Raw genomic sequence first — 25,210 nt, forward strand, 5'->3', positions numbered from 1 at the left:
CTTGTCTGTCTTGGCTACAAATTCAGAGGGTTCCCATGACCACCCCTCAGGTTCAATAATTTGCTAGAATGACGTGCGTGCATGCACACTAAGTCGCTTCAGTGGTGTCCGCCTCTTTGCAACCCCATGGACCGTAGCCTGCCACGCTCCTCTGTCCGTGGGATTCTCCAGGCAAGAATACTGGAATGGGTTGCCATGCCCTCCTCCAGGGATCTTTCGGACCCAGGGATCAGACTCTCATCTCTTATGTCTCCTGCATTTGCAGGCGGGTTCTCTACCACTAGTGTGACCTGGGATGATGTGCAGAATTCAGGAGAGAATTATTACTGGCTTATTATTAATATAAAAGATACAATTCAGGAACATTTAAATACAAGTGATGCACAGGGCAAGGTAAGCAGTGGGTGGGGGAGTTGGGAGCGTGGGCAGGGGAAGCATGGAGCTTCCATGCCCTTCCATGCCCTCTCCAGGCCACCCTCTCTGCACCTAGATGTGTTCACCAACCTACCTGGTCAGTCCTTAAGGGTTTTATGGAGGTTTCATTATGTAGGCACGATTGAGTCACTAGTGACGTCTCAATCCAGCCCCTCTTCTCTCGTCCTGGAGCTGTGGGGGGCAGAGGAGCTGAGGCTGAAAGTTCCAACCTTCTAATCACAGCTTCCTCTTCCTGGCCACGAGCCCCCATCCTGAAGCTATCTAGGCACAGATCCCCATCCCCAGGTCATCTGAGAGGGCTTTAGGAGCTCTGTGCCAAGAATATATATATATATTTGGTGTTGTTTAGTCATTGTGTCCAACTCTTTTGCAACCCCATGGACTATAACCCACCAGGCTCCTGTGTCCGTAGGATTTCCCAAGTAAGAATATTGGAGTGGGTTGCCATTTCCTTCTCGAGGGGATCTTCCCAACCCGGGGATCAAGCCCGTGTCTCCTGCATTGGCAGGGAGATTCTTTACCACTGAGCCATCTAGGAAGCATCTATAAATATGTATTCACACACACATAGATATATATATATGTGTGTGTGTATTTATTATACCATAGTGGGTTAAGAAGTCAAGGTGGACTTCAGGACCAGCATTCAACCCTGGGCTCAGCCTTGGGCTACTATCCCTCCCAGTGCCTGCCTGGCCCCAGGGCCCCCAGATAGGTCCCCAGTGTCATCTCTTCTCTTCTTTCTCTAGGAGATCGTGACTGCTTTGAGCTGTGGCAAGAACATCGTGCCTGTCATTGACGGCTTCAAGTGGCCAGAGCCCCAGGCCCTGCCGGAGGACATGCAGGCTGTGCTCACCTTCAACGGCATCAAGTGAGGAGGGGGCGGGGCGGGTTACACAGGCCCCCGGCCCGCAGCGCCCTCTGCCCAGCCCTCTGACCCAGCCGCCTGTGTACCCACAGGTGGTCCCACGAGTACCAGGAGGCCACCATTGAGAAGATCATCCGCTTCCTGCAGGGCCGCTCCTCCCGGGACTCGTCTGCTGGCTCCGACACCAGTTTGGAGAGCGCTGCACCCTCTGGGCCCCATCTAACCAGCCCCTAGCTCCCATTTCCATCATGACTCCCATTTCCCTCATCCTCCCCACCCCAGTGGAACAGCCCCTCAAACTGGCCTCCCTGGGCTGAGGCAGCCTAGGCTCTTCTCAGGAAATGGCTAACTCCCCTGCCCTCATGGTCCACCTCAAACCCAACATCCTCAGTATCTGCAAAGAGAAGGGAAGCCAGGCATTGGGGGTGCTAAGACCTCCCCCAGGCCCTTGCCCTCGGTTCCTGTCTTGAGTGTGGAAGGGTCACTGCTCAGCTCTGAGGAGGTTCTGGAGGAGGAGGGTTTTCTGTGTGTTAAGCTTTCCTGCCCTGCCAACAGCCAGCTTGAGTAGAGTGAAGGCAGGCAAACTCCAGCAGGGGTTGGTGCCATGGCCACCCCTCTCCGTCAAGCAAGGGCTTGGGCCTGGGAGCCAGCCAGGGACGAGAGGCCAGCCATGGTCTCCATTGAGGGTGCACCTGGCCCCTGCACTCACCACTTCCTACCGCCCTGTGGCCTTGCCTCATAGCCACTCAGTGCCCGTAGCTAGCCTGGCCTGACCCCAGGTTCTCTCCCAGCCTTCCTGATGTGCAGCCTCCTTTGCCACACCTGGGGTCAGGGTGATGGCGAGCCGGCCCTCACTCAGGCTGGTCAGCAGCTGCAGCCTGTGCTCACAGGTGCAAAGGCAGCTCCTGCTTAGGCCTGAGCAGGGGAGGCTGTGTCTCAGAGTGCAGCTAGCCAACCTATTATGCCTTGGTGCTGTGTGCCAGGCCTCTGCCCAGCCTGGCTCAGCCCCCCATCCACCCACCAAAGGCTGCTCACCACCCACTGACTCAGGGAGGTGGAGTGAGGCAGCCCCATGGGGCAGCAGAAGTAGCCTGGGCAGAACCTGTAGCTCCCCAAGGTGTGAACCCATTGCCCTCTGGGAGGGGAGGGGCAAAGCCGGTGAGGAGAAGCAAGATCCTGAAGAGGGGGATGGGATGCACCTGAATCACAGGAGGATTTTGTTAAAATTCCATTCAGGACACCTGGGGTGGGGCCCGAGTTCCTGCATTCCTCATGAACTCCTGGGTAGGCTAAAGCTGGTGACCAAGGAATGACATTCAGTACCTTAGGCAGCCAGGCTCTAAGGCCTCACAGATGTTGGTCATTTCCCTGACACTTCACCCCCTGGCCTATAATCACCAGAGCAACCTTACCTGGTATCATCTCCGTCTGACAGAGAAGGACCTGAATGACGTGCCCAGTGTCCCAAGTCACTAGAGATAGCCCCAGGACGCAGACCGGGCCTCCTGGCACCCCGTCCATGGCCAGGGGCACTGCTCCCTTGAGAATTATCCAGGAGGCTGCACCCCAGGCAGGGCTGTTGCTCTACAGAACGGCCAGCTTCCCTCTTGCCCCCCAGGACTCTAGCCATTGGGGACAGGCTTTCACAACAAACGGCTGACCCAGAGGCTATAAAGAAATAACTCAGCAGAAGTGTTCCTCGGTCCTTCTCTCCACCAGGGGTAGAGAGTATCTCCTGCCAATAAATGCAGGCTCCAGCTAATGGGCTCGGCAGGCACCAGCCCAGCCCCTCCCCTCCCAGGGGCAGTGGGTTCACAGCTGGCTTAGGTCCCAGAGCTGCCTCCCACAGATGCAAGCCAGGCCCCCTTGGAGCTCCCCAGCCACATCTATACAAAGTCAAAGGTCTTGCTTCAGGCTTGGAACTCCTTCCTTCCACTCCCTTCCCTGCCAGATACACTAGCCAGTCCTCTGGGTGCCCTTGACCCTTTCTCCTTCATGCTTCATGAACGCCCACCAGTGTCAGGCCCTGGACAGGACAGCGGATGTTGCCCCCAAGAGCAGAGGCAGTAACAATATAATGTGACAAGTCTCCTCCAGAGAAGGCCTTGTCTTCTTGTTCCCCATCAGTCCCACTCCCTCCAGAGGCCCCTCACCGGCAGTACTCGGAGAAGTTGCCCAGCACACCCTCCACTGCCTGCCTCCTCTCTCTGGGGAATCAGAGCCCAGCCTCCAGGCCCTGCTGGAGCAGCTGAAATAAAAACCCTCACCAGTGCATTCAGGGGCCTGCCTCCCTCGCCATAACCAACCACTGCCCCGATTGCAGCCAGGGCAGGCACCTTGGCCCTCACTGTCCACCTAGGCCTGGCCTCACAGAGCCTCTTCTGAGACAGAGGGCTGAGAAACAGCCTTCCCCCCAACCCCCAGCCTGCTCTGACATTGCTTTGAAAGGGTCAGAGTTTTCTGCTTAGATGGGCTGTAACTGCTGCCCCCACTATGGGGCTGAGTCAGCTTCACCCCATCCCAGCCCTCTCCGAGACCAAGACCTTGCTCATGACCAAGAAACACACAAAAGTCTAAAGTCCAGCTCCAACTCATTTAGCCTTCCTGGGGCCCCACAAATAGAGGCATTCCATTTTAGAATGTATGAGGTAGGAAGGATCTAAGAACAATATTTAATCTAGTGTTTCCTAACTCGTCGAACCCATGACCAGATAATTGGGGGGTGTTGCTGAGCTACCCCTTCACAGAAGGTCACATACGAGTCAGAGGCGGTACCTGGAGTAGATCCCAGGCCTGAGGTCAACCCAGAGCCTTTTTGCCTACATCCGCACCGCTGGGCCAGGAGAGGGACCTCTCCTCACTTGATCTCACGACAGGGGACAGTGACACGGGAATCTGGTAACAGGCCACAACTGACCTTGGTTTGCCTTGGGCCACCCCCATTTTACCTGCGTGATTTCTAACCAGGAACCTGGCTGGCAGGGCATGTGAGAGAGAATGAGGGCGGAAATACCAGCAGGGGGCCATGCCATGTGGCCAGTTCTGTTTTGAAGAGTCAGGTGTTAATCTGATTTTCTTGGGGGTTTATGGTCCTCATCAAAGCCAGTGCCTTAAGACCCAATCTGATTCTGCCTTTCAATTTCAGGTTTCCCTAACACCCTAGAAATGGGCCCCGCATTCTCTGGGACTTGGGCCTCCTGAACCATATGGGGAGGCTGGGCCCATCTCCAGGTTCCTGTTGACCTACAGGTGCTCAAGAGAGGGTGTCGGCACATGGCCCTGCTGAAATGCCTAGAGATGGGGAGTGTTAAGAGAGCTGAGTGGTAGCAAAAACTGATTCCGCTTGGGCTGGTGTAGCCAGGAAGATCGGGACGGGTGCCTTCATGGAGTGGATCTCTGACTCCGAGGAATGAGCAGCCAGGGCTCTGCCCAGAGCTTCTCCACTGGCCTAATGCAAGCGTGCCAGCGCTTTGCTGCCCAGAAGCTCAGAAGACAATGGGCAGTCAGATGAGGACTGAGCCAGCTGTGCCCGGTACCAATCTCATGGCAACTCTGGGGGCTCCTGTCCTTTCCAGAAGCTGCTGCTGCCTGGTCTATGGTGGGCAAACTGGGAAAACAAGGCCCCATAGCCTAATGCCATGGGGGAGCCAGGAAGTTCATTTCGGGGCGATTATACTGACTTATGATGATTGGCACTGCTAAGCCTAGCAGATTAATTCCCACCCAGAGACAGCAGCATTCTCCCTCCAGGGGACACCGAGTCCCTCCCACAGCACCCCCTCCCCCAAAGGTACCATGTTCATCACTAAGGAGTGATGAATTGAACACTCTGAGCTGCCCAGTTTGGCTCGGAAGCAGAGGTGCCAGCCCTCAGGCTTCAACTGGTCCCTCCATCAGGACCTCTCCCCTCCCCTGGAGGGTTCTGTGTGATTCATGGCCTAAAGGGTAAACAGACCCCTGTTCCAAATAGGGGCTCCCCCACCACCTGCCCTGAGTGGGTGACAGTTCGAGATCTAGGAGTCATAGGCTGGCACAGCTGTGGATGCGGCAGGGGCCTTGGTCCAGGTTGACCATCCTGTCCAAGGTGAACACAGCCCTTTGGGGGGATCTGCCGCTATGCTAAGGGCTGGGATCCAGACGCGTCTCCGTCCAGCTGGTCAGTGCTCACGTTGCTCCTCTTGCCCTCTGTCCTCGGGTCCAGGCAGATCAGGGGCTCTGGGAAAACTCCTGGAATTCAGGGCAATGATTATCCCTTTCCAGTATCCTGTGAGAGACCAGAGAGAGGGTTCAAACTTAACATGGGGCAGGGGACCCTCAACTCCTGGAGGAGTGACATGGGCTTTATTGGGTGGGCTGGTCCAGGTAACCCCGCTCCCCAAGCTAAGAGGTGGAAGACAAAACAGAGGGCTCGGGGGAAGAGAAGCAAGTGGGTCAGGTGAGCACGGGGCCCAGCCACAACTATCCCAGGAAGCTCTCCAGGCTTCCCTTTAGCACATTTCTGCCACGGTTGTTGCATCTGTAAAATGGGAATGGAGAGGGGCGAGGGGATCTGAGTGCGAGAACACAGCCCTGCCGAGCAGCACTGTGAGCGTGTCCCTTCCCCTACTGGCCTCTGCCTTGCCCCAGGAGAGCCGCTCCCAGAGAATCAGACAACCATCTGCAAGGGGAGAGAGACACCCACAGGGGAAGAGCTCCAGAAACGAGGAGGTTGGGAGGAGGAGGAAGAGGAGCCCTTTAGGTAAATGGCTCCATTCTGACCATGAGTCACAGCCCTGTATTACCCCATCAGGATGGCTGGGATGAATAGCAGTCCAGCTCCCAGGAGGAAAGGGAAGCCCTTCATGAGGTTCAGGGTGGCTGGGTAGAGCGAGTTGAAGATGCCGGAGGCCATCAGCATGGCCAAGCCATTCACACAGGCCAGAGCAGAAAAGAGAGCGCCTGTGAAGAAATAAATACCACACAGCAATTTGAAAGACCTAAATGCAAATTCTGGCACTACTACCCAACAGCTGTGTAATCGGGGGCAAGCCACTTCACCTGAGTCTGACCTTTCTCACCTATAAACCCTACATCATATGTTGTGTGTGATAAGGCTTCAGTGAGGTCACATGGAGAGCACCTGTGCTTAAAACAAACGGCTGTTATTAAATCTATTACAAGGATGTGTGATGTCTTCTCAAAGAAGTTTGATAAAGTCTGATAAAATCGTGTGGGGTTTATCCCCTTTGGAATCATCTCCTGTTTAGGATAAATTTCTGGGTTAATTCTCAGTTTCAACACTTATTAGCTGTGTAATCACTGAATAGTCATTTATCTTTCTGGGTTTCTGTCCCCCTTCTGTTAAACAAGGACATTACCTTTCATGGATTGTTAGGAATGCTGGTAACATTATATACACAGGTAAAGCAGCCATGCCCGGGCCTGCCCTCCTAGAGGCAGTCAGTTAGCAAAGGCTGTTTTCTCCTGTTCCTTTTGGCATCTCTGGGCACAGTGAAGGCGCTAGAAAAAGGCTTATTGAGTGAATGAATGGAAACAACAGAATGGTTGTGAATGAATGGTTCTGGAGACAACAGAACCCACGGTGGGATATATGACATGAAAATCTCTGCCATCACCAGAACTTCTTTCCTGGGTAGAAGGGAAAAGGAGGATAAGCCAGATGTTTTCACTGGCCTAAAGACCCAGTGACCTGAGAAACTGCTCTTTATAGATATGCCAACAGAACACAAATTCTGCAAAGTAAGCTCAACCCTGGGCTTCCCTGGTGACTCGGATGGTAAAGAATCTGCCTGCAGTGTGGGAGACTCGGGGTTCGATTCCTGGGTCAGGAAGACTCCCTGGGAGAAGGGAATGGCAACCCACTCCAGTACTACTGCCTGGAGAGTTTCAAGGGCAAAGGAGCCTGGTGGGCTACAGTCCAGGGGGTCGCACACAACTGAGTCAGATACAACTGAGTGATTAACACTTTCATTTCACTTTTGCTTTGAAGCTTAACCTAACAGAAGTTGAGATTAAACTATCAGACTGTCAGAGCTCGAAGGGCCTGCAGATGTCACCAAGAGCAATTCATGTGTGTTACAGATGAGGAAACAGGCCCAGAGAGGGAGAGGGACCTACCCAAGATCACATAGCCGGTGAGACAGAGCCAGGACTAAAAACCCAGATCCCAAGCCCTGGTGCTCTTAAAACCACACCTGGGTGTGCAACCTAGGTCCACCACTTACTGAGTGATCTTAGGTGAATCAACTGAACACTCTGGGCCTTTGTTTCACCTGCCACTTGGAAACAATGAAACCTAAGTCACCAAGTTGTTTTGTCTCCTTCGAGCTCGGACACTGTGACCCCAGGGAAGCAGGGGCCTGTGGCATGGTCACGTCCATTTTGCAGATGGAAAAGCTGAATTCTGGAAAGAGTAAATCCTCTGCTGGGCTTAAAAACATAAGCCCAGCAAAAGAACATAATCACATGCAGCTGACTGCAAATTCCGACTCTGATTTGGTCGGGAAATGTAAATCCCTGTGGTCCTTTGGCAGCCCTGGGCGCTTGGACAGCAACGCAGTTGTCTTAGCTACTTCTCCAGGGTGGGAGGAAGGAAGGTAAGCTCCTCCCAGCCTATGGCTGCCCTCAGCCCAGTTTAGGCAACACTGGCCTGAGGAACCAGACGTGGGCTGATCCTGATACTCACCCTGCTCCGATTGCCTCACCAGTCTAGATAGCTTGGCCCGGATGATAGGGGTGACGACCAGTGACAGGAAAAGGAGCCCGTACCCTGGGGAGAAAGAAGGAAAGATCGAGAGAATGGGGCTGGGGAGGGGGTGCCCCAGTGAGATGTAGCAGAGCTCTTGTGTCCACCCATGAGGGACGCAGGTTAGACACCGGAAGAACTTCCCTGATGAGGAAGGCAACGATGACGGCGCACAGTAAGCACACAGGAAATGCAAGTTCCTTTTCAATGGACATTCAGTGACTCAAAGGCTTATACTGTTTCCTTAGGAACTGTTTCTCTCCCTTGTGCAACTGTTACCTCCTCAGCAAAACTGCAAACTGTTAAAGGACAGTGGAGCCTCCAAAGTGGGTACACGATGAGGCCCCGCCTCCAGAGCCCCTGAAGGTAACAGGCACCCAAATCCCTGAGCAACGACAGTGCCTTCATCAGCTCTGCAGCCCTGAAGGCACTGAGCCCAGCACACGGGAGATGTGCGTGGAAGATGCTGTGTGTAGAAGGAAAAGGTGCCTGGCCCCCATCAGCTGCACTGTCCAGAAGAGCAGCCACATTAAGAAGTCTGTGATTACTGGGACTTCCCTGGTGGCCCAGTGGTTGAGAATCCACCTTCCAATGCAGGGGATGAAGGTTCGATCCCTGGTTGGGGAACTAAGATGCCACATGGCTCGGGGCAACTAAGCCTGCGTGCTGCAACTAGAGAGCCCCAAGTGCTACAACAACTGAGCCCTCGAGCTCTAGAGCCCATGTGCAGCAACAAGAGAAAGCCCGTGTGCCTCCATGCCAGACATTTAAAAAAAAAATTTGTTTTACTCTGATTACTGAATGGCTGACTGTACACATTTTCAGGCTCTATTAAAATAAATCTGTCCATTCAGGAAAATGAACTTCCTCATTTTCAGCTGTCCCCTCCAACCAAAAAAAAAAAGAAGAACTAACACAAGTTGGAATCTGATAGCTGTGGTCTGAGAAGGCTGGCTTTTTAAAAAAACCCAAAGAAGCTGACTAAGGTCCTGTAATCCTTATCAGAGAAGTGAGCATTAAGGCATTAGCAGCATGGACTTTGCTTAAAAGCACCAGGGGAGGTAGGAGTGAAGCAATTAGTGTACGAGCGATACTATTGTCTTTGGCTCTATCTTACAATATTTATGGTTGGTAATGTGAATTAATTACTTTGGCTACTGAAGGTCTATCTTTTCTGTATAACAGGTGGGTTTTTTTTGTAATGAGATTTCTTAGTCGTTTGTCCTCCAGTGCAGGCTAGGGCCACAGTGATGTTTCCAAAGACACAGGCATGAACTGCATTTGGGGACAGCACATGGCCACCCAGTAATTCTGAAACAAACTGTAGCTGAACCCATACACTTTACCTGTGAACATGAGGGGTGTGATGGTAGCAAATGCAAAGACCATCATCCCCAGGATATTGAAGACCAGGCCGATCTCAGCCACCCAGGTGTCGGCCAGGCAGTACTGCAGAAGCCGCAGGCCCAGCAGGCTGGTGAGGTATGGGAGCTGCTGAGCTGCAGAACCGTAGCTGATCAGCCGAGAGTCCCAGCAGAGGGGTGCACTCAGCTCATAGAGGGTCAGGATGTCCTGGGCCCCGAGGTGCACAGTGATCATCACGAAGATGGCCAATGAATACAGGGCTAAGTGCTTCCTGGACTTCTCCAGGGCCTGGGTCACATAGAGCTGGATGACGGATCGGTGGTGACGGAGTGTGAAGAGACGGGTAGGTGTCCGCTCCTTCACTGTCTCACCAAAGCAGAATGCTGCATAGAGAGTCATGACGGTCAGCACGGCCAAGGCGAGCCAGAAGGGGTTGACATAAACCTGCTCCTGGAGCAAGAAGCCACCAATGAAGCTCGCCAGCATTCCCGCCACCCCAATGCATGCTTCCAACAGGGCCATTCGGATGGTACGGGTGCGGCTGGAGCTGACATCAGCCACGGAGGCAAAGCTGGCGGCCAGGAGCCCACTGAAATCGCCGAGGAGGGCACAAAGGATGCGGCCCAGTACCAAGTAGCCAATGTGGAGATGCAGCTGAACCACAAAGATGGACAGCACGGTCTGGAGCAGCAGGCCGAGGGAGGCCAGCACCAGCAGCGGGCGGCGGCCCACACAGTCACTCCAGGCGCCCAGCAGGGTGGACGAGAAGAGTCCCACCAGGAAGCCGCCCACGTTCATGTAGAGGGTCCAATGGGAGGTAAGTGTCTCCACTTCCTGTGGGGGCAAGAGTTGTATTACGGGGAGCGGGCGTGCTATCCCTCACTCTGGGCTGCCCACCCCCCACACCATCACCAACCTGGGAGATACAGGGATCAGGACTTTCTCTGAAGCCCTAAACCTCAACAGAATTTTAGTATGGATGCTGGAGCGGGTATGGGAAATTTGTAAGATCCATTCCTTACTTTTACCACTGTGAATGAAAAATGCTGCTGCTATATCAGGGTTCAGTCCCTGAGTTGGGAAGATCCCCTAGAGGAGGAAATGGCAACCCACTCCAGTATTCTTGCCTGGGAAATCCCATGGATGGAGGAGCCTGGTGGGCTACAGTCCATGGGGTTGAAAAGAGTCGGACAGGATTGAGTGACTAACACTTATCACTTGTAATCTTTTGATGTTTCTCCAACCTGGTTTTTATCACAAAACTCCTATATATCCTGGCTCCTCCCTTAACTCTCAAGAGCAGTCCTTCGGAGCTGTCTGAGAGACTGCCTCCAGGGCTTGAGTCCTCAGAAAGTTAGCTAAATAAGATAATTTCTGGGGCTTCCCAGGTGGCTCAGTGGTAAAGAATCCACCTGCCAGTGCAGGAGACACAGGTTCGGTTCCCGGTCGGGGAAGATCCCACCTGCTGTAGGTAACTAAGCCTGTGTGCCACAACTACTGAGCCTGTGCTCTAGAGCCCCTGTCCCCAAACAAGGGAAGCCACCGCAGTGAGAAGGCCCAGCACTCTGCAACTAGAGAGTAGCCCCCGCTTGACACAACTAGAAAAAAGTCGGGGCAACCATGAAGACCCAGCATAGCCAAAAATAAAATTGAAAAAAACTCTCATCTTTTTAAGTTGTGCATTTTGTTTTTCAGAAAATACCCCCTTGTTAACCCTCAAAGCTCGCTTTATCTGCATCAGCTTTAAGCATCTCTACACCGCAGTTCTCAGGCTCCAACTTTTGCTCCCGCCCCGCCCACCACCCAAGATCCTAACCCCCGCGGCCGTCCCCAGTCTTTACCCAGGCCACCCCCCGCCCCGGCCACGCTCCTCGCTTCTCCACCCCCCACACCCACGCGCGCGGCCCCTACCTGCGCGATGGGGTCCACGCTGTGGTTGCTGCAGCTGTCCCTGTGACGGGTGCCATTGTAGCCAAGGTCTGCACTGAAACGGTGCCACAGGTACTGCGTGGTGACCGGGCCCTGCAGGACCAAGGCGAAGTTGGCGAGGAAGACGAGTGGCTCCACGCAGCCGCGGCACAGCACGGACCGGGTAGGCCAGGCGCGGGGCTCGCCCGGGGAGTTCGCGCGTCCCTCCATGCTTTCGGGTTCCTTGCAGAGTTGGCGCAAGGCAGAAGGTTCATGTTTCTGCGCCTGCGCTCAGAGTTTTTTTTTTTTTTTTTTCAAGTGGACGGGACGGAGCCAGGACTAGTGAGCCCCTCCCTCCTCTGAGCCCCTCCCTCTCTGGGCTGGGAAGGGCAGGCGGCGGGGGAGGCGGGTGGGGCCCGGAACCCCTGACTTACAGAGTGATATCGCCTGCAAACTGTGCCAAGATATCGCCTGGCACTCCTTCCCAGGCCCCGAAAACTCCATAACAGTAGGAGAATATCAATAATTAACATTCATTGATCACTTATGTGCTGGGCGCTGTACTAAACTCCACGTGGATTAATCTCCCAACAATTTTATAAGCTAGTTATTGTTAAGGATCCCAATTTACCCATAAAGAGACAAGAACAATCGGGCATTCAAAGCCGAGCTGGAAAAACACACGACTTCTGATGTCTGTGCTGATGTTCTGCCCTGCGACAAAGCGACCCGGTGGATAAAAGTGCAGCCTCCAGTTCTGCTGCCTCAATTCCATCACCTAGGTTCTGGGCATGCCACTTAGCTCTTTGTGCCTCCGTTTCGTCATCTTAAAAGGATGGTGCTAATAGAATGTGACTCAAAGAGTTGCTCGGGAAGCACAATGTCTGATATATTGTAAATGCTATTATTGTAATGAATAGACTGTCACTTGTTCGTTCCCCTTCTGCCCACAGAATCTTTTTCCTGGGAAGCTAATCTGTTTCTGGGGCTGGGTAATGGCTCTACAGTGCCCTTGGAGGAGCAGAGAAGGAGGAGGAGGAGATGGTGGAGGACCTGGGAGGCCCTTAAGTGTGACCCTGTGCTCTTTGGTGCTCCTACTACAGAAATAGGGGCAGAAGGCTGTCGGATCTCTATCTGGCCCTGTTTTATTGACTGTAAAAGAGAATAGTACTACTTGACTTTCTTCCTTATCAGTGCATTTGTTGAATACCCCTTGTATGTCGGGGACTGTGGCCAGGAGAGGCCCTGGAAACACTGCAATGTAAAGAGAAAAAAAAAAATGTTGCCTGCCATTCCCGTTCTATAGGGATCAAGCCATTAGCAGCTACAGTCACTCACCATCCACCCTAGGACAGTATACCTGAAGGATGTTCTGTACTTTGAACCCCACCCCTAGATAGTTGAGATCATTTAGGGAAAAATCTCAGTGATCTCAGATTCTTGTGTCTTCCCATACACTGAAAAGTTGTTGTTGTTGTGTCAATAAGTCGTGTCTGACTCTGCGAGTACTCAAATCTCTTTGTGGTTTGCTGTTAATTTTCTTATGTTTGACTGTTTGTTTGTGTCTTTACCTGTTTTTTTTTTTTTTTTGTCTACACCTTGAAGGATGTGGAATGTCCCCTGCATCCCCTGCAGTGGAAACCAGGAGTCTTAACCACTGAATCACCAGGGAAGACCCTCAGCTAGATGTTTTTCTTTCCACTGGGTGACCAATTAGTGGCCAATGGCTTGATCCTTATAGAACTGGAGTGGCAGGCAACATTTTTTTTTTTAATACTATTGTGTTTCCAGAACTCCTCCCACCCCACCCCACCCAACCCCCCAGTATAGTCCTAGACATACAGAAAAACTCACATATATCCTGGTTTCTCTGTTGCCTCTTCAGAACTGTTTCTCAGAGCTCAGTAAGAAACTGAATAAACCCAACTCACAGTTCTAATGTGCGTTTTTTTTCAAGTTGACAGCAATGAGGGAACAAAGCCCTCACTGGGGAGAGGGGCGGTGTGGGCTGTAGTTTGTAGAATGGTGGGGGAGAGACATCAAACAGTCCTACTAATCCATGTAGGATTTGAACTGTAGAAAGTGCTTTAGAGGAGACAAGCTGTGGGGCTCTAAGGGCACAAATTCAGGAGCCTGGCCAGGTCTGGAAGGAGCTAAACCAGGAAAGGCTACCTTCCCTGACAACAGGGCAGCTGACTGGATTTCTAGAGGCAAGCCTTGTGCCATGACCCATAGGCCTGATTCTTGGGATGGTGGGGGCTCCATTTCTGGCCATCATGGCAAAGTGTGAGCTCGTTGCTGGCTTATTAATTATTGCCTACCTCCCCTGAGCCAAAAGGAGCCCCAGGCTGAGACAAGGTAGATGCTAGCTAGATATGGTAGACTAAGGGATGCCTGTACCCCCAACAGCCATCACCATCCTCAGCTTTTCCTGAAGTGAGGTGAAAGTCACTCAGTTGTGTCCAACTCTTTGTGATCCCATGGACTGCATGGAATTCTCCATCCAGAATACTGGGATGGGTAGTCATTCCCTTCTCCAGGGGATCTTCCTGACCCAGGGATCGAACCCAGGTCTCCCACATTGCAGGCAGATTCTTTACCAGCTGAGCCACAAGGGAAGCCCAGGAATACTGGTGTGGGTAGCCTATCCCTTCTCCAGCAGATCTTCCCAACCCAGGTCTTCCTGTTGCTGCTGCTGCTGCTAAGTCGCTTCAGTCATGTCAGACTCTGTGCGACCCCATAGACGACAGCCCACCAGGCTCCCCTGTCCCTGGGATTCTCCAGGCAAGAACACTGGAGTGGGTTGCCATTTCCTTCTCCAATGCATCAAAGTGAAAAGTGAAAGTGAAGTCACTCAGTTGTGCCCAACTCTTAGCAACCCCATGGACTGCAGCCTACCAGGCTCCTCCGTCCATGGGATTTTCTAGGCAGAAGTACTGGAGTGGGGTGCCATTGCCTTCTCCTCAGGTCTTCCTAGAGATAGGAAATAGTACATGAAACATACAAACCCTTGGGTTGGTTCTCTCCCCTTTCCACTACTTTCGGAGGGACCTTAGTCTTGAAGCAGGATTTTGTTTTCCTGTCCAGGGATAGCTAGTCCACCAGAGGTAGAGGCTAGAAGCAAAGTTCTGTGATCCTTACCCTAATTGGAAGCAAAAATGTTTCAAGGAGGCAAAAGCTGCAAAACGCATGCAAAGTGTATTATTAGAGACACAGCACAAAGTATGGGAGGGCACACAAAGAAACAGCTTGTTTATGTCAGAAGCAGGGCAGGAATACAGATGTCCGGAATAAGGAGCACAGTAAGAGGAGCTTTAAGGCCCTTATATCACACAGTCCTTCCAGGGGTGGGTGTGTGTGTGTGTTCAGTCATGTCTGACTCTTTGTGACCCTGTGGACTGTAGCCTGCCAGGCTCCTCTGACCATGGAATTTTCCAGGCAAGAATACTGGAGTGGGCGGCCATTTCCTACTCCAGGGGATCTTCCCAACACAGGGATCAAGCCCAAGCCCCCATCTCCTGCATCAGCAGGCAGATTCTTTAGCACGAGCACCACCTGGGAAGCTGGGTCTTTGTTCACTTTTTTCACACCTAACTGGTCCTTGGACTCTCCCCAAGATGCGTGCACAGCTTTTTGCTAGGATGGATCCCGCTGCAGAAGCCTGTGGATACATTTCCACACTTATTATGGGGTGAGGCTTCCTCTCTTTTGGACCCCCAAGAAGCCTTCCTGCACATGTGCAGACAGGGGCATCTTCCTTGACCTGAGAAGTGGGTACCTTATCTCCTAACTTTAGCAGAGCTCAGTTTTTGCCACCCGCTTTGTCCTTGGGAGTGTCTGGGTGAGAAGAAAACTTCTATTTTACTCCACTTGACAAACACCAGCTGTCCAGCCCAGGGGCCCATCTATCTCCTGCCTGCACAAAAACTTGGCCCAGTTAGGTAAGCGGCAGTGAGGAAAGGGTGGTGTCCAGCTGAAATCTCTCTTTTTTAAAATGAAATTAAAATTAAAAAAAATTTTATTTTTGGCTGTGCTGGGTCTTTGTTGCAGTGCTCAGGCTTTCTCTAGTTGTGGAGAGCAGGGGCTACTCTTTGTCATGGTTCAAGAGTTTCTCATTGCAGTGGCTTCTCTTGTTGAGCACAGGCTGTAGGGTACATGGGCTTCAGCAGCTGTGGCTCGAGGGCTCCAGAGCTCAGAATCAGTATTTGTGGTACACAGGCTTAGTTGCCCCAAGGTAGGTGGAATCTTCCTGGACTAGGGATCGAACCTCTTTCCCCCACATTAGCAGGCAGATTCTTCACCACTGAGCCATCAGAGAAGTCCACACTACTTTTTTTTTTTCTCAAATGGTTGTTCCCTGCACCATGGGGGATCTTAGCTGTCTGACCAGGGATGGAACTCGTGCTTCCTGCATTGGGAGCAGGGAGTCTTAAGCACTGGAACACCAGGGAAGTCATCAGCTGAAATCTTAGCATTGTTTCCAGATAAAGAACTAAGACTGAAAGGTGGAGGGCCAAGGTCCATCTCTGGAAATGGGACAGGGTGTGGCTTGTCCCGGAGCTGGAGCCCTCAGTCCCCACTCGGCGAGAGGCCCCTTCTCTGATGAAATAAGATTATTTTTAAGTCAGGACAAGAATAATTTTAAACATGAAATTCTCTCCCTGCCCATTTGAGCCACTACCCCTTGCCATTACTGTGCATTGAGCAGCTGTGTAAGACATTAACTAGATCCCCTTAGCAGAGAAGGCAATGGCACCCCACTCCAGTACTCTTGCCTGGAGAATCCCAGGGAAGGGGAGCCTGGTGGGCTGCCGTCTCTGGGGTCCCACAGAGTTGGACACGACTGAAGGAACTTAGCAGTTAGCAGCAGCAGATCCCCTTAGAAGACCCAGCAATGCCTATTCAACCCCTGCTCCTGCTGCTAAGTCACTTCAGTCATGTCTGACTCTGTGCAACCCCATAGATGGCAGCCCACTAGGCTCCCCCGTCCCTGGGATTCTCCAGGCAAGAACACTGGAGTGGGTTGCCATTTCCTTCTCCAGTGCATGAAAGTGAAAAGTGAAAATGAAGTCACTCAGTCGTGTCCGACTCTTAGTGACCCCATGGACTGCAGCCTACCAAGCTCCTCCGTCCATGGGATTTTCCAGGCAAGAGTGCTGGAGTGGGGTGCCATTGCCTTCTCCGATTCAACCCCTACCCCCCTAGAAAAAGCAGTTTTCTCCTGACACCAGCAAGGTAAGTCCTTAGGAGACCTTTCTTTCTCAGTCCTGTAAAGGGGTCACACTAACCCACGACTAGCCCTCCTGGACTATGTAAAATTACTTTGATGTATAACCTTTTGTCTCAAAAATTTATATAAAGGTAGGACAATCTTCAGAGCTTTCTGAAAGACCATCTCCTAGATTATACTCCTCAGATTGGTTTTCTTTTCTTCTTTCTCTTTTATATTTTTAACTCTTTTAATATAAACATGCATTTTAGTCATGGAAAATAAAAATTTTAAAAATCTGATGATGTTCTACTTTATTTTTTTTTAATTTTTTAAAGTAGTAGACTTTTAAAGGTGTAAGCTTGTGGAATTTTAGTTCCCCGACCAGGGATTGAACCTGGGCCCTCGGCAGTGAAAGCATGGAGTCCTAACTACTGGACCACCAGGGAATTCCTCCACTTGGAATTCTGGAGACATCAACAGGACCTGACTTTCCTTGAACCAGGCACTGTGTGAGAGCATTATGTATTATCTTAGTCAATCCTCACCACAACCTTATGAAGTAGGCACTGTTATTTTTACAGATAACATTATCTATGGCTTAGAGAGATACAGGAAAAATCCTTCCTACTCTGGGCATAGATTACATCCATTCCAGTGTTTGCTGGATTCCAAGCCTTGGTAAATGTTAGTCCTTGTACCAAGACTACCCTTCCCACCTTGCTTAGCCTTAGTAAACTCCTGTTCATCCTTCAAGACCCACCTCTGCACCACACTTCCAGGCAGAATTAGTAATTGCCCAGTATATATGCTTCCACAAGACTGTTTTCATGCATCTAACCCTGTTTTAGACTTCACCTAGTTATAAATATGTGTTCATAGGTTTGTCTCCTCCCAAACTCTACCCACATCTTACCTCCAGACTTGTGGGCAGGGCTATTATTTACTCATCTCTGTATCTCCTAGCAATGGGCCTGGCGTGCAATAAGATGAAAAGCCATACACACACTACCACATACAAAATAGATAATCAACAATCAACTATACAGTACAGGAAACTCTACTCAGCCTGTACTACAGCCTACTCTGTAATAACCTATGTGGGAAAAGAATCTGAAAAAGAAGGAATCTGTATATATCTATCACTAAATCATTTTACTGTACACCTGAAACTAACACAATATTGTGAATCAACTATACTCCAATATAAAGTTAAAAAACATTTGTAAAGGATGAAATGGTAAATAGGTTTGATTGCATGCACCAACGCCAGACAATTGATTGCAGCTGCCTGGATTGCTACATCGAGATGAACTATTTCTCTGGCTTGTGGGAAGGCATCATGTGATCCATTAATTCTGTCTGCCCTGGCCTCAGGAATAAACATCTCTTCTGAAAGAAATGGGAATACCAGACCACCTGACTGGCCTCTTGAGAAACCTATATGCAGGTCAGGAAGCAACAATTAGAACTTGACATGGTTCCAAATAGGAAAAGGAGTACGTCAAGGCTGTATATTGTCACCCTGCTTATTTAACTTATATGCAGAGTATATCATGAGAAACTCTGGGCTGGAAGAAGCACAAGCTGGAATCAAGATTGCCGGGAGAAATATCAATAACCTCAGATGTGCAGATGACACCACCCTTATGGCAGAAAGTGAAGAGGAACTAAAAAGCCTCTTGATGAAAGTAAAAGAGGAGAGTGAAAAAGTTGGCTTAAAGCTCAACATTCAGAAAACGAAGATTATGGCATCTGGTCCCATCAGTTCATGGGAAATAGATGGGGAAACAGTGGAAACAGTATCAGACTTTATTTTTTTGGGCTCCAAAATCACTGCAGATGGTGACTGCAGCCATGAAATTAAAAGACACTTACTCCTTGGAGAAAAGTTATGACCAACCTAGATAGCATATTCAAAAGCAGAGACATTACTTTGCCAACAAAGGTCTGTCTAGTCAAGGCTATGGTTTTTCCTGTGGTCAGGTATGGATGTGAGAGTTGGACTGTGAAGAAAGCTGAGTGCTGAAGAATTGATGCTTTTGAACTGTGGTGTTGGAGAAGACTCTTGAGAGTCCCTTGGACTGCAAGGAGATCCAACCAGTCCATTCTGAAGGAGATCAGCCCTGGGATTTCTTTGGAAGGACTGATGCTAAAGCTGAAACTCCAGTACTTTGGCCACCTCATGCGAAGAGTTGACTCATTGGAAAAGACTCTGATGCTGGGAGGGATTGGGGGCAGGAGGAGAAGGGGATGACAGAGGATGAGATGGCTGGATGCTGGATGGCATCACTGACTCGATGGATGTGAGTCTGAGTGAACTCCGGGAGTTGGTGATGGACAGGGAGGCCTGGCATGCTGCGATTCATGGGGTTGCAAAGAGTCGGACATGACTGAGTGACTGAACTGAACTGAACTGAACTGAATGACAGGGTTGTCTAGACCTGGCCTGGGTGCTCTGTAACTTTTGTGGGGGAGCTTTGGAAAAGCCTGGGGAAACTACAATGGCTTCTTCACTCCCAAAGAATCTTGTCTCACAACCAACCACTATGAGAGAGACGATTGGCAACAAGAGTTCCTCATCCAGACAGCAGTCTTGTCATGACTTCCACCCAAAGCCTGTGTTTGCTTTTCACGGCTGGCCAACCACAGCTTCAGGAGAGCTGTTTTTGTTTTTAGATATTACAAGGAAGGGAGAAGAGAGCATGAGAGTAAAGACATTTCCTGTTTCTGGTTGTTGCTTCTCCCATGCCAACTCTGAGCTTTGTGTGACTGTATCCAAATGCCACGGATATGCCAGTTGGCATTAAGAGCAAATGCCAGTTGCTCTTAAACTGAGCTTGAAGACGGGAAGGGATTTTACCAGAAAGAAGTGAGGCTGTCCCATCTGAAAGCACCAGCTGAACCTTAGAGCAGAATGCTGGCCAGGATCCAGGGAAGTGCAAAGCTGCAGACACAGCTCCCTAATCACCTACCCTACAGGGGAGGTTCCTTACAACCCGAAGCTTGCAGGATCCCAGTTCCCCAAACGAGGATTGAACCTGGACCACGGCAGTGAAAGCCCAGAATCCTAACCACTAGGCCACCAGGGAGCCCCCCTTCCCGCCCCCTGCCACCGGTTGGCCTCGTCTTAAATGTTTTGTCCTTGACAGAACCCTTCTCATCCTCCATCCCTCCATCCACTCACTTAGCATCTACTGCTCGCCAGGCTCACTGCCAGGTGCTGGGGTGACAGACAAGTGTTTACACAATCCTCTTCTTCAGGGCATTCCCTCAAACAGCACCACCAATTCCAAATCACGATAATAGAAGTATGCAGCTACGGAAATCAGTTCAAAGTGTCTTCACGAGGAGGTCAAAGGATTCACAGCAGAGGAGCTGACTTTTGAAGCATGAGATGGTGAAACGACCATCAGCCAAATAGAAGAAATAGAGAAGGGTTTTCTGTGCCCTGGGAAAGGCAGGTCCGTGGATAGCACAGTTCAAAAGCATCATGTTGTGTGTCTTAAAATGTTTTCTTTCTTTCAATGTAAATGTTTAAAATATGCTATAAAAATCTGTCTTGTTTGTAGAGATGTGGATGGACCTAGACACTGTCATTCAGAGTGAAGGAAGTCAGAAAGACAAGAACAAATGTCGTATATGAATGCATATATGTGGAATCTAAAGAGGTGGTATAGATCTTATTTGCAAAACAGAAATAGACACAGATGTAGAGAACAAATGTATGGACACTAAGGTGGGGAAAGAGGGAGGGTGGGATGAACTGGGAGGTTGGGAATGACATATATGCAGTATTGATACCATGCATAAAATAGTTAACTATTCAGAACTTATGGTATAGTTCAGGGAGCCCTACTCAGTGCTCTGTGATGACCTAAATGGGAAAGAAATCCACAAAGGGGGATATATGTATATGTGAGGGCTTCCCCAATGGCTCAGCAGGTAAAGAATCCGCCTGCATTGCAGGAGACATAGGAGACTTGGGTTTCATCCCTGGGTTGGGAAGATCCTCTAGAGGAGGGCATGGCAACCCACTCCAGTATTCTTGCCTGGAGAATCCCATGGCCTGAGGAGCCTGGTGGGCTGCAGGACACAACTGAGCCACCACACACGCTCACATGTGTGTGTAAAACTGACTCACTTTACTGCATGGTAGAAACTAACAACATGGTAAAGCAACTACACTCCAATAAAAATTAATTTTAAAAAATAAAGAGAAAAAATAAAATTTGAGAACCTGTCTTGGGAATCCCCTGGCGGTCCAGTGGCCAGGACTCCATGTTTTCACTACCATGGTGTGGGTTTGATCCCTGATTGGGGAACTAAGATCCCACAGGCTGCAAGACACTGCCAAGAAAACAAAACAAAACAAAATATCTCCTCTTATCCTCATGACAACTCTGTGAGAGAACTACTGTTATCCTTATTCTACAGATGAGGACGTTGGAGAGGTTATATGATTTGCTCAAAGCCACTCAGAGTAGCAGAGTCAGTGTTTGAGTTGGTTTCAGTTTGACTCCAAAGGCTCCAGTTTCCATTGTCTCTGTGGTGCTTGGTGGTGGTTTAAAGTCGTATCCGACTCTTACGACCACATGGACTGTAGCCTGCCGGGCTCCTCTGTCCATGGGATTCTCCAGGCTAGAATACTGGAGTGGGTTGCCATTTCTTTCTCCAGGGAATCTTCTCAACCCAGGAAACGAACCTGGGTCTCCTGCATTGCAGGCAGATTCTTTACCGACTGAGCTACAAGGGAAGTTTATGGACATATAGCCTGTGGGCTGGATATATGGCCCACATGTGTGTTTTGTTTGAGTGGCACAAACTTTTTAAAAAACTAGTTGGCTCACATAGTATCTTGTAAATTTTGAATTAGTTTCCAACTAACTTTCACATGAAAATCCAGATTTCTAGATGTTCTCAAAAACTCAGTATTCTTGCCTGGAGAATCCCATGGCCTGAGGAGCCTGGTGGGCTGCAGGACACAACTGAGCCACTACACATGCTCACATGTGTGTGTAAAACTGACTCACTTTACTGCATGGTAGAAACTAACAACAGGTAAAGCAACTACACTCCAATAAAAATTAATCTTAAAAAATAAAGAGAAAAAATAAAATTTGAAAACCTGTCTTGGGAATTCCCTGGTGGTCCAGTGGTCAGGACTTCATGTTTTCCACTGGTGGGCCAGTGGTTAAGAATCTGCCTGCCAACGTAGGGGACACGGGTTCTAACCCTGGTCCAGGAAGATTCCACATGTCACAGGGCAATAAAGCCCATGTGCCACAACTAGTGAAGCCTGCTGCTGCTGCTGCTAAGTCGCTTCAGTTGTGTCCGACTCTGTGCGACCCCATAGACGGCAGCCCACCAGGCTCCCCCATCCCTGGGATTCTCCAGGCAAGAACACTGGAGTGGGTTGCCATTTCCTCCTCCAATGCATGAAAGTGAAAAGTCAAAGTGAAGCCGCTCAGTCGTGTCCGACTAAGACCCCATGGACTGCAGCCCACCAGGCTCCTCCATCCATGGGATTTTCCAGGCAAGAGTACTGGAGTGGGGTGCCATTGCCTTCTCCACTAGTGAAGCCTGCAAGCCTCAGTTACTGGACCCAGATGCTCTAGAGCCCGTGTTCCACAAGAGGAGCCACCGCAGTGAGAAGCCCACGCACTGCAACTAGCTCGCTGCAACTAGTTGCCCACATGTAGCAATGAAGACCCAGCACAGCCAAAAAAAAAAAAAAAAATTTAATTTTAAATTAAATATAAAAATAAAAAACAACACAAGATTTAAAAAAAGAAAGAAAACTCAAAATTGTGACATCATTACGTAAACCTCTCACCTGCTTGAAGCTAGAATGGGAGTGTCCTCTGTTTTGAGGCAGGGCGTGTGTCCTCCAGTTCACTCACATAAAAAACACCTGGCCTTGTAGGCCCGCAAGCTTGAAGCCCTTTTTCTGGGCTCTGCCATTGTGTGGAAACAGGATTCCAAAGTAGCCCAAAGTTTCTACAGAGCCTGTACTGATGCTTTCTGAACAAAAAGCAGATGGAATCACTGTGATACTATGCCACGCGGCTGTAACAAGGGTCTGAAAAGCATTGTTTCCTCCTATACTTTTTTTTTTTTTAAGTACTCTATAGTTGCTTTACAACGTTGTATTAGTTTCTGTTTTGAATCATGTTTTCATGTTCTGAAACAACAGGTTTCAGGCCTGTGTATACATATATCCCCTCCCTCTTGGACCTCCCTCCTACTCCACCTTTCTAGGTCATCACCGAATACGGAGCTGGGCTCCCTGTGCTGTGCGGCAGGTTCTCACTAGCTATCTGTTTTATACATGGTAGTGTATATATGGACTCCCCTGGTGACTCAGAGGTGAAAGAATTAGCCTCCAATGCAGGAGACGCAGTTTCAATCCCTGGGTTGGGACTATCCCCTAGAGAAGGAAATGGCAACCCACTCTAGTATTTCTTGCCTGGAAATCCCATGGACAGAGGAACCTGGCAGGCTACAGTCCGTGGGGTCCTAAAAGAGTTGGACATGACTTAGCAACTGCCCAACAACAATGTATCTATGTAAATCCTAATCTTCCAGCTTGTCCCCCCTCCCTTCCCCCCAACTGCCTGTGTCCACACGTCTGTATCTCGATTCCTGCCCTGGAAATAGGTTCATTAGCTGTAAGCTCACTGGGCTTCCCAGGTGGCATTAGTGGTAAAGAACCCGCCTACCAATCAGGTAGGTGTAAGAGATATAGGTTCGATCCCTGGGTCGGAAAGATCCCCTGGAGGAGGGCATGGCAACCCACTCCACTATTCTTGCCTGGAGAATCCCATGGACAGGGAAGCCTGGTGGGTTTCGGTCCACAGGGTCCTAAAGAGTCGGACACAATAGAAGCGACTTTGTGTATGCACGCAAGGCCACCATAATCCAGTATTGCTACACCTTACAGCAACGGGGAGAGAATGTGAGGCCAGAGAGGTCGGCAGGGACCAGATGATGCCCCTGAGGAGTTCAATTTTGATCTTACTGGGTGCGAGGTATCTCTGTGACATCCCAGTGGAGGGGGGCTCCGATGGGCAGCTGCACACAGAGCTCGTGAGGAAGAGAGGGGCTGGAGTCATCACCCCCTGACAGAGTCGGAGGGGGCGGAGTACAGACTCTCCTGAGAAGACAAGTGATAAGGAGCCTGGGCAGGAGGCTGTGAGGAGCACAACCAGTTCAGAGGAAGAAGGAGTGGGCAGAGGCGGAGAAAGAGGAGAGGATGAGTGCTGAGGAAGCCAAGAGAGAAGAATTTGCAGGCAACACTGGTGGCACATGGGATATTAAAGAGAGATCAAGGCAACTGGGGGTCAGCGCTGGGCACCCCAGAAATTTCAGCCAGTGAGACAAGGCCAAGGAAGGCTAGAAATCAGATCACAATGGGTTAAGGATGGATTGGCGAGGCGTTTAATACCAGGAAATGAGGCAAAGTTGGCCCTCGATAAGCTCACCCCTAGAGAATGTAGCAAGCAAGATGCAACACATCGGGGGTGAGACTGGCTCCTCTTTCAGAGGTGGGACTAAAGTTCATGGACGGCCAGGGCTGATATCAGAGACCAGTGTAATCTCAGGGAAGCATATCTGAGGCTGAAACCCAGTCAGGGGGAGAGAGAAAGCAAAAGCTGCAACCCCAGCTAACCCTGGCCGGGCTCGGTGTCGACAGCAGCAGACGCGCTCTCCCATCCCCCACAGCGTAACCTGTCGAGGCAGCCAGTGCCCTCCAAGGTCCAAGCAGCGCTGATGCTCTCATACTTACACTCCAGGGCTCCTAGGTCGACTGTCAGAGGCTAGGCTGGGGCACATGTGCAGCCCTGCCAAACCCACACTTCAGGCTGTCTCACTACCCTTCTCCATTTTTAGCTTCTCTATTTTTAAATTTTATTTATTTAAATTTTACTTTTTTGGATGTGCTGAGTCTTTGTTGCTGCACATGGACTTTCTCTAGTGGTGGCGAGCAGAGCCTACTACGCAGTTGCAGAGCTCAGGGTTCATTGTGGTGGCCTCTCTTGTTGCAGAACACGGGCACTAGAGCACAGGTTTCAGTAGCTGTGGCGCGCAGGCTTTAGTTGCTCTGCAGCATGTGAAATCTTCCCGGCCTAGGGACTGAACCCATGTCCCCTGCACTGGCAGGCGGATTCTTAACCACTGGACCACCAGGGAAGTTCTCTATGCAATTGTTTTTGTCATTTAATTGATATTTGCCCCTTTCCGCCCCTGCCGCCTTTTCTTGGACAGGAAAGTAGGATTTATTGTGGGTAAATGTAAGGAGGGGACAGCATCAAGGCTCTCATGAGTGCAGGGCCTTCTATTTATCCCGAGGGCCATGATTTGGGATGTATCTGACCCCACAGCCATCCCGGATGAGCCCCTTTTCTGCCTCCATGTTTTCAAATTCATCCACATTAACCTTAATACATCCCCGCTTCTTGGAGACGTGGATCTTCTGGCGGCCAGGGAACTTGAACTTGGCCCTACGGAGGGCCTCAATCACACGCTCCTTGTTCTGCACCGTGGTGCAGATGGACATTATGATTGGCCAATGTGGACCCTGGCTGCTGTGCCCTGGGGCTTTGAAAAGATGCCGTGGACACCTGTCTGGGGCCTGGGACTGGGGACAGCATGCCAGGAATAAATGTCCACTGGAAAG

General features: G+C 50.4%; 2 protein-coding genes across 2 annotated transcripts in view; one reads left to right on the forward strand and one right to left on the reverse strand.

Annotated features, from left to right (window-relative positions):
* The window catches only part of SARM1 (sterile alpha and TIR motif containing 1), a 25,601-nt gene extending 19,136 nt beyond the window's left edge, over positions 1-6,465 (forward strand). The window contains exons 8-9 of the mRNA XM_061390512.1: positions 1,185-1,306; positions 1,396-6,465. Of these exons, the coding sequence (XP_061246496.1) occupies positions 1,185-1,306; positions 1,396-1,537 (264 nt within the window). The 3' untranslated portion in view covers positions 1,538-6,465. The remainder of the gene's footprint in view (positions 1-1,184; positions 1,307-1,395) is intronic.
* SLC46A1 (solute carrier family 46 member 1) lies at positions 3,962-11,635 on the reverse strand. Its single transcript, XM_061390514.1, has 5 exons — positions 11,325-11,635; positions 9,395-10,247; positions 7,989-8,072; positions 6,085-6,241; positions 3,962-5,567 (listed from the first exon to the last, which is right to left on the reverse strand). Exons 1-5 carry the CDS (start codon positions 11,550-11,552, stop codon positions 5,510-5,512), a joined length of 1,380 nt encoding a protein of 459 aa, XP_061246498.1. The 5' UTR covers positions 11,553-11,635; the 3' UTR covers positions 3,962-5,509.
* Between the last annotated feature and the right edge of the window lie 13,575 nt (positions 11,636-25,210).

Source organism: Bos javanicus, chromosome 19 (assembly GCF_032452875.1).
Source record: "Bos javanicus breed banteng chromosome 19, ARS-OSU_banteng_1.0, whole genome shotgun sequence".
Taxonomy (NCBI): Eukaryota; Metazoa; Chordata; class Mammalia; order Artiodactyla; family Bovidae; genus Bos; species Bos javanicus.

What these genes read in the sequence shown, in the direction of transcription:
- SLC46A1 (XM_061390514.1), bottom strand. Translation starts at nt 11,552, where the DNA reads ATGGAGGGACGCGCGAACTCCCCGGGCGAGCCCCGCGCCTGGCCTACC. An exon ending in GCGTGGACCCCATCGCGCAG is followed by an intron (nt 10,248 to 11,324) that starts GTAGGGGCCGCG and finishes TTGCCCCCACAG; the next exon opens with GAAGTGGAGACACTTACCTC. An exon ending in GGTGAGGCAATCGGAGCAGG is followed by an intron (nt 6,242 to 7,988) that starts GTGAGTATCAGG and finishes ATTTCTTCACAG; the next exon opens with GCGCTCTCTTTTCTGCTCTG.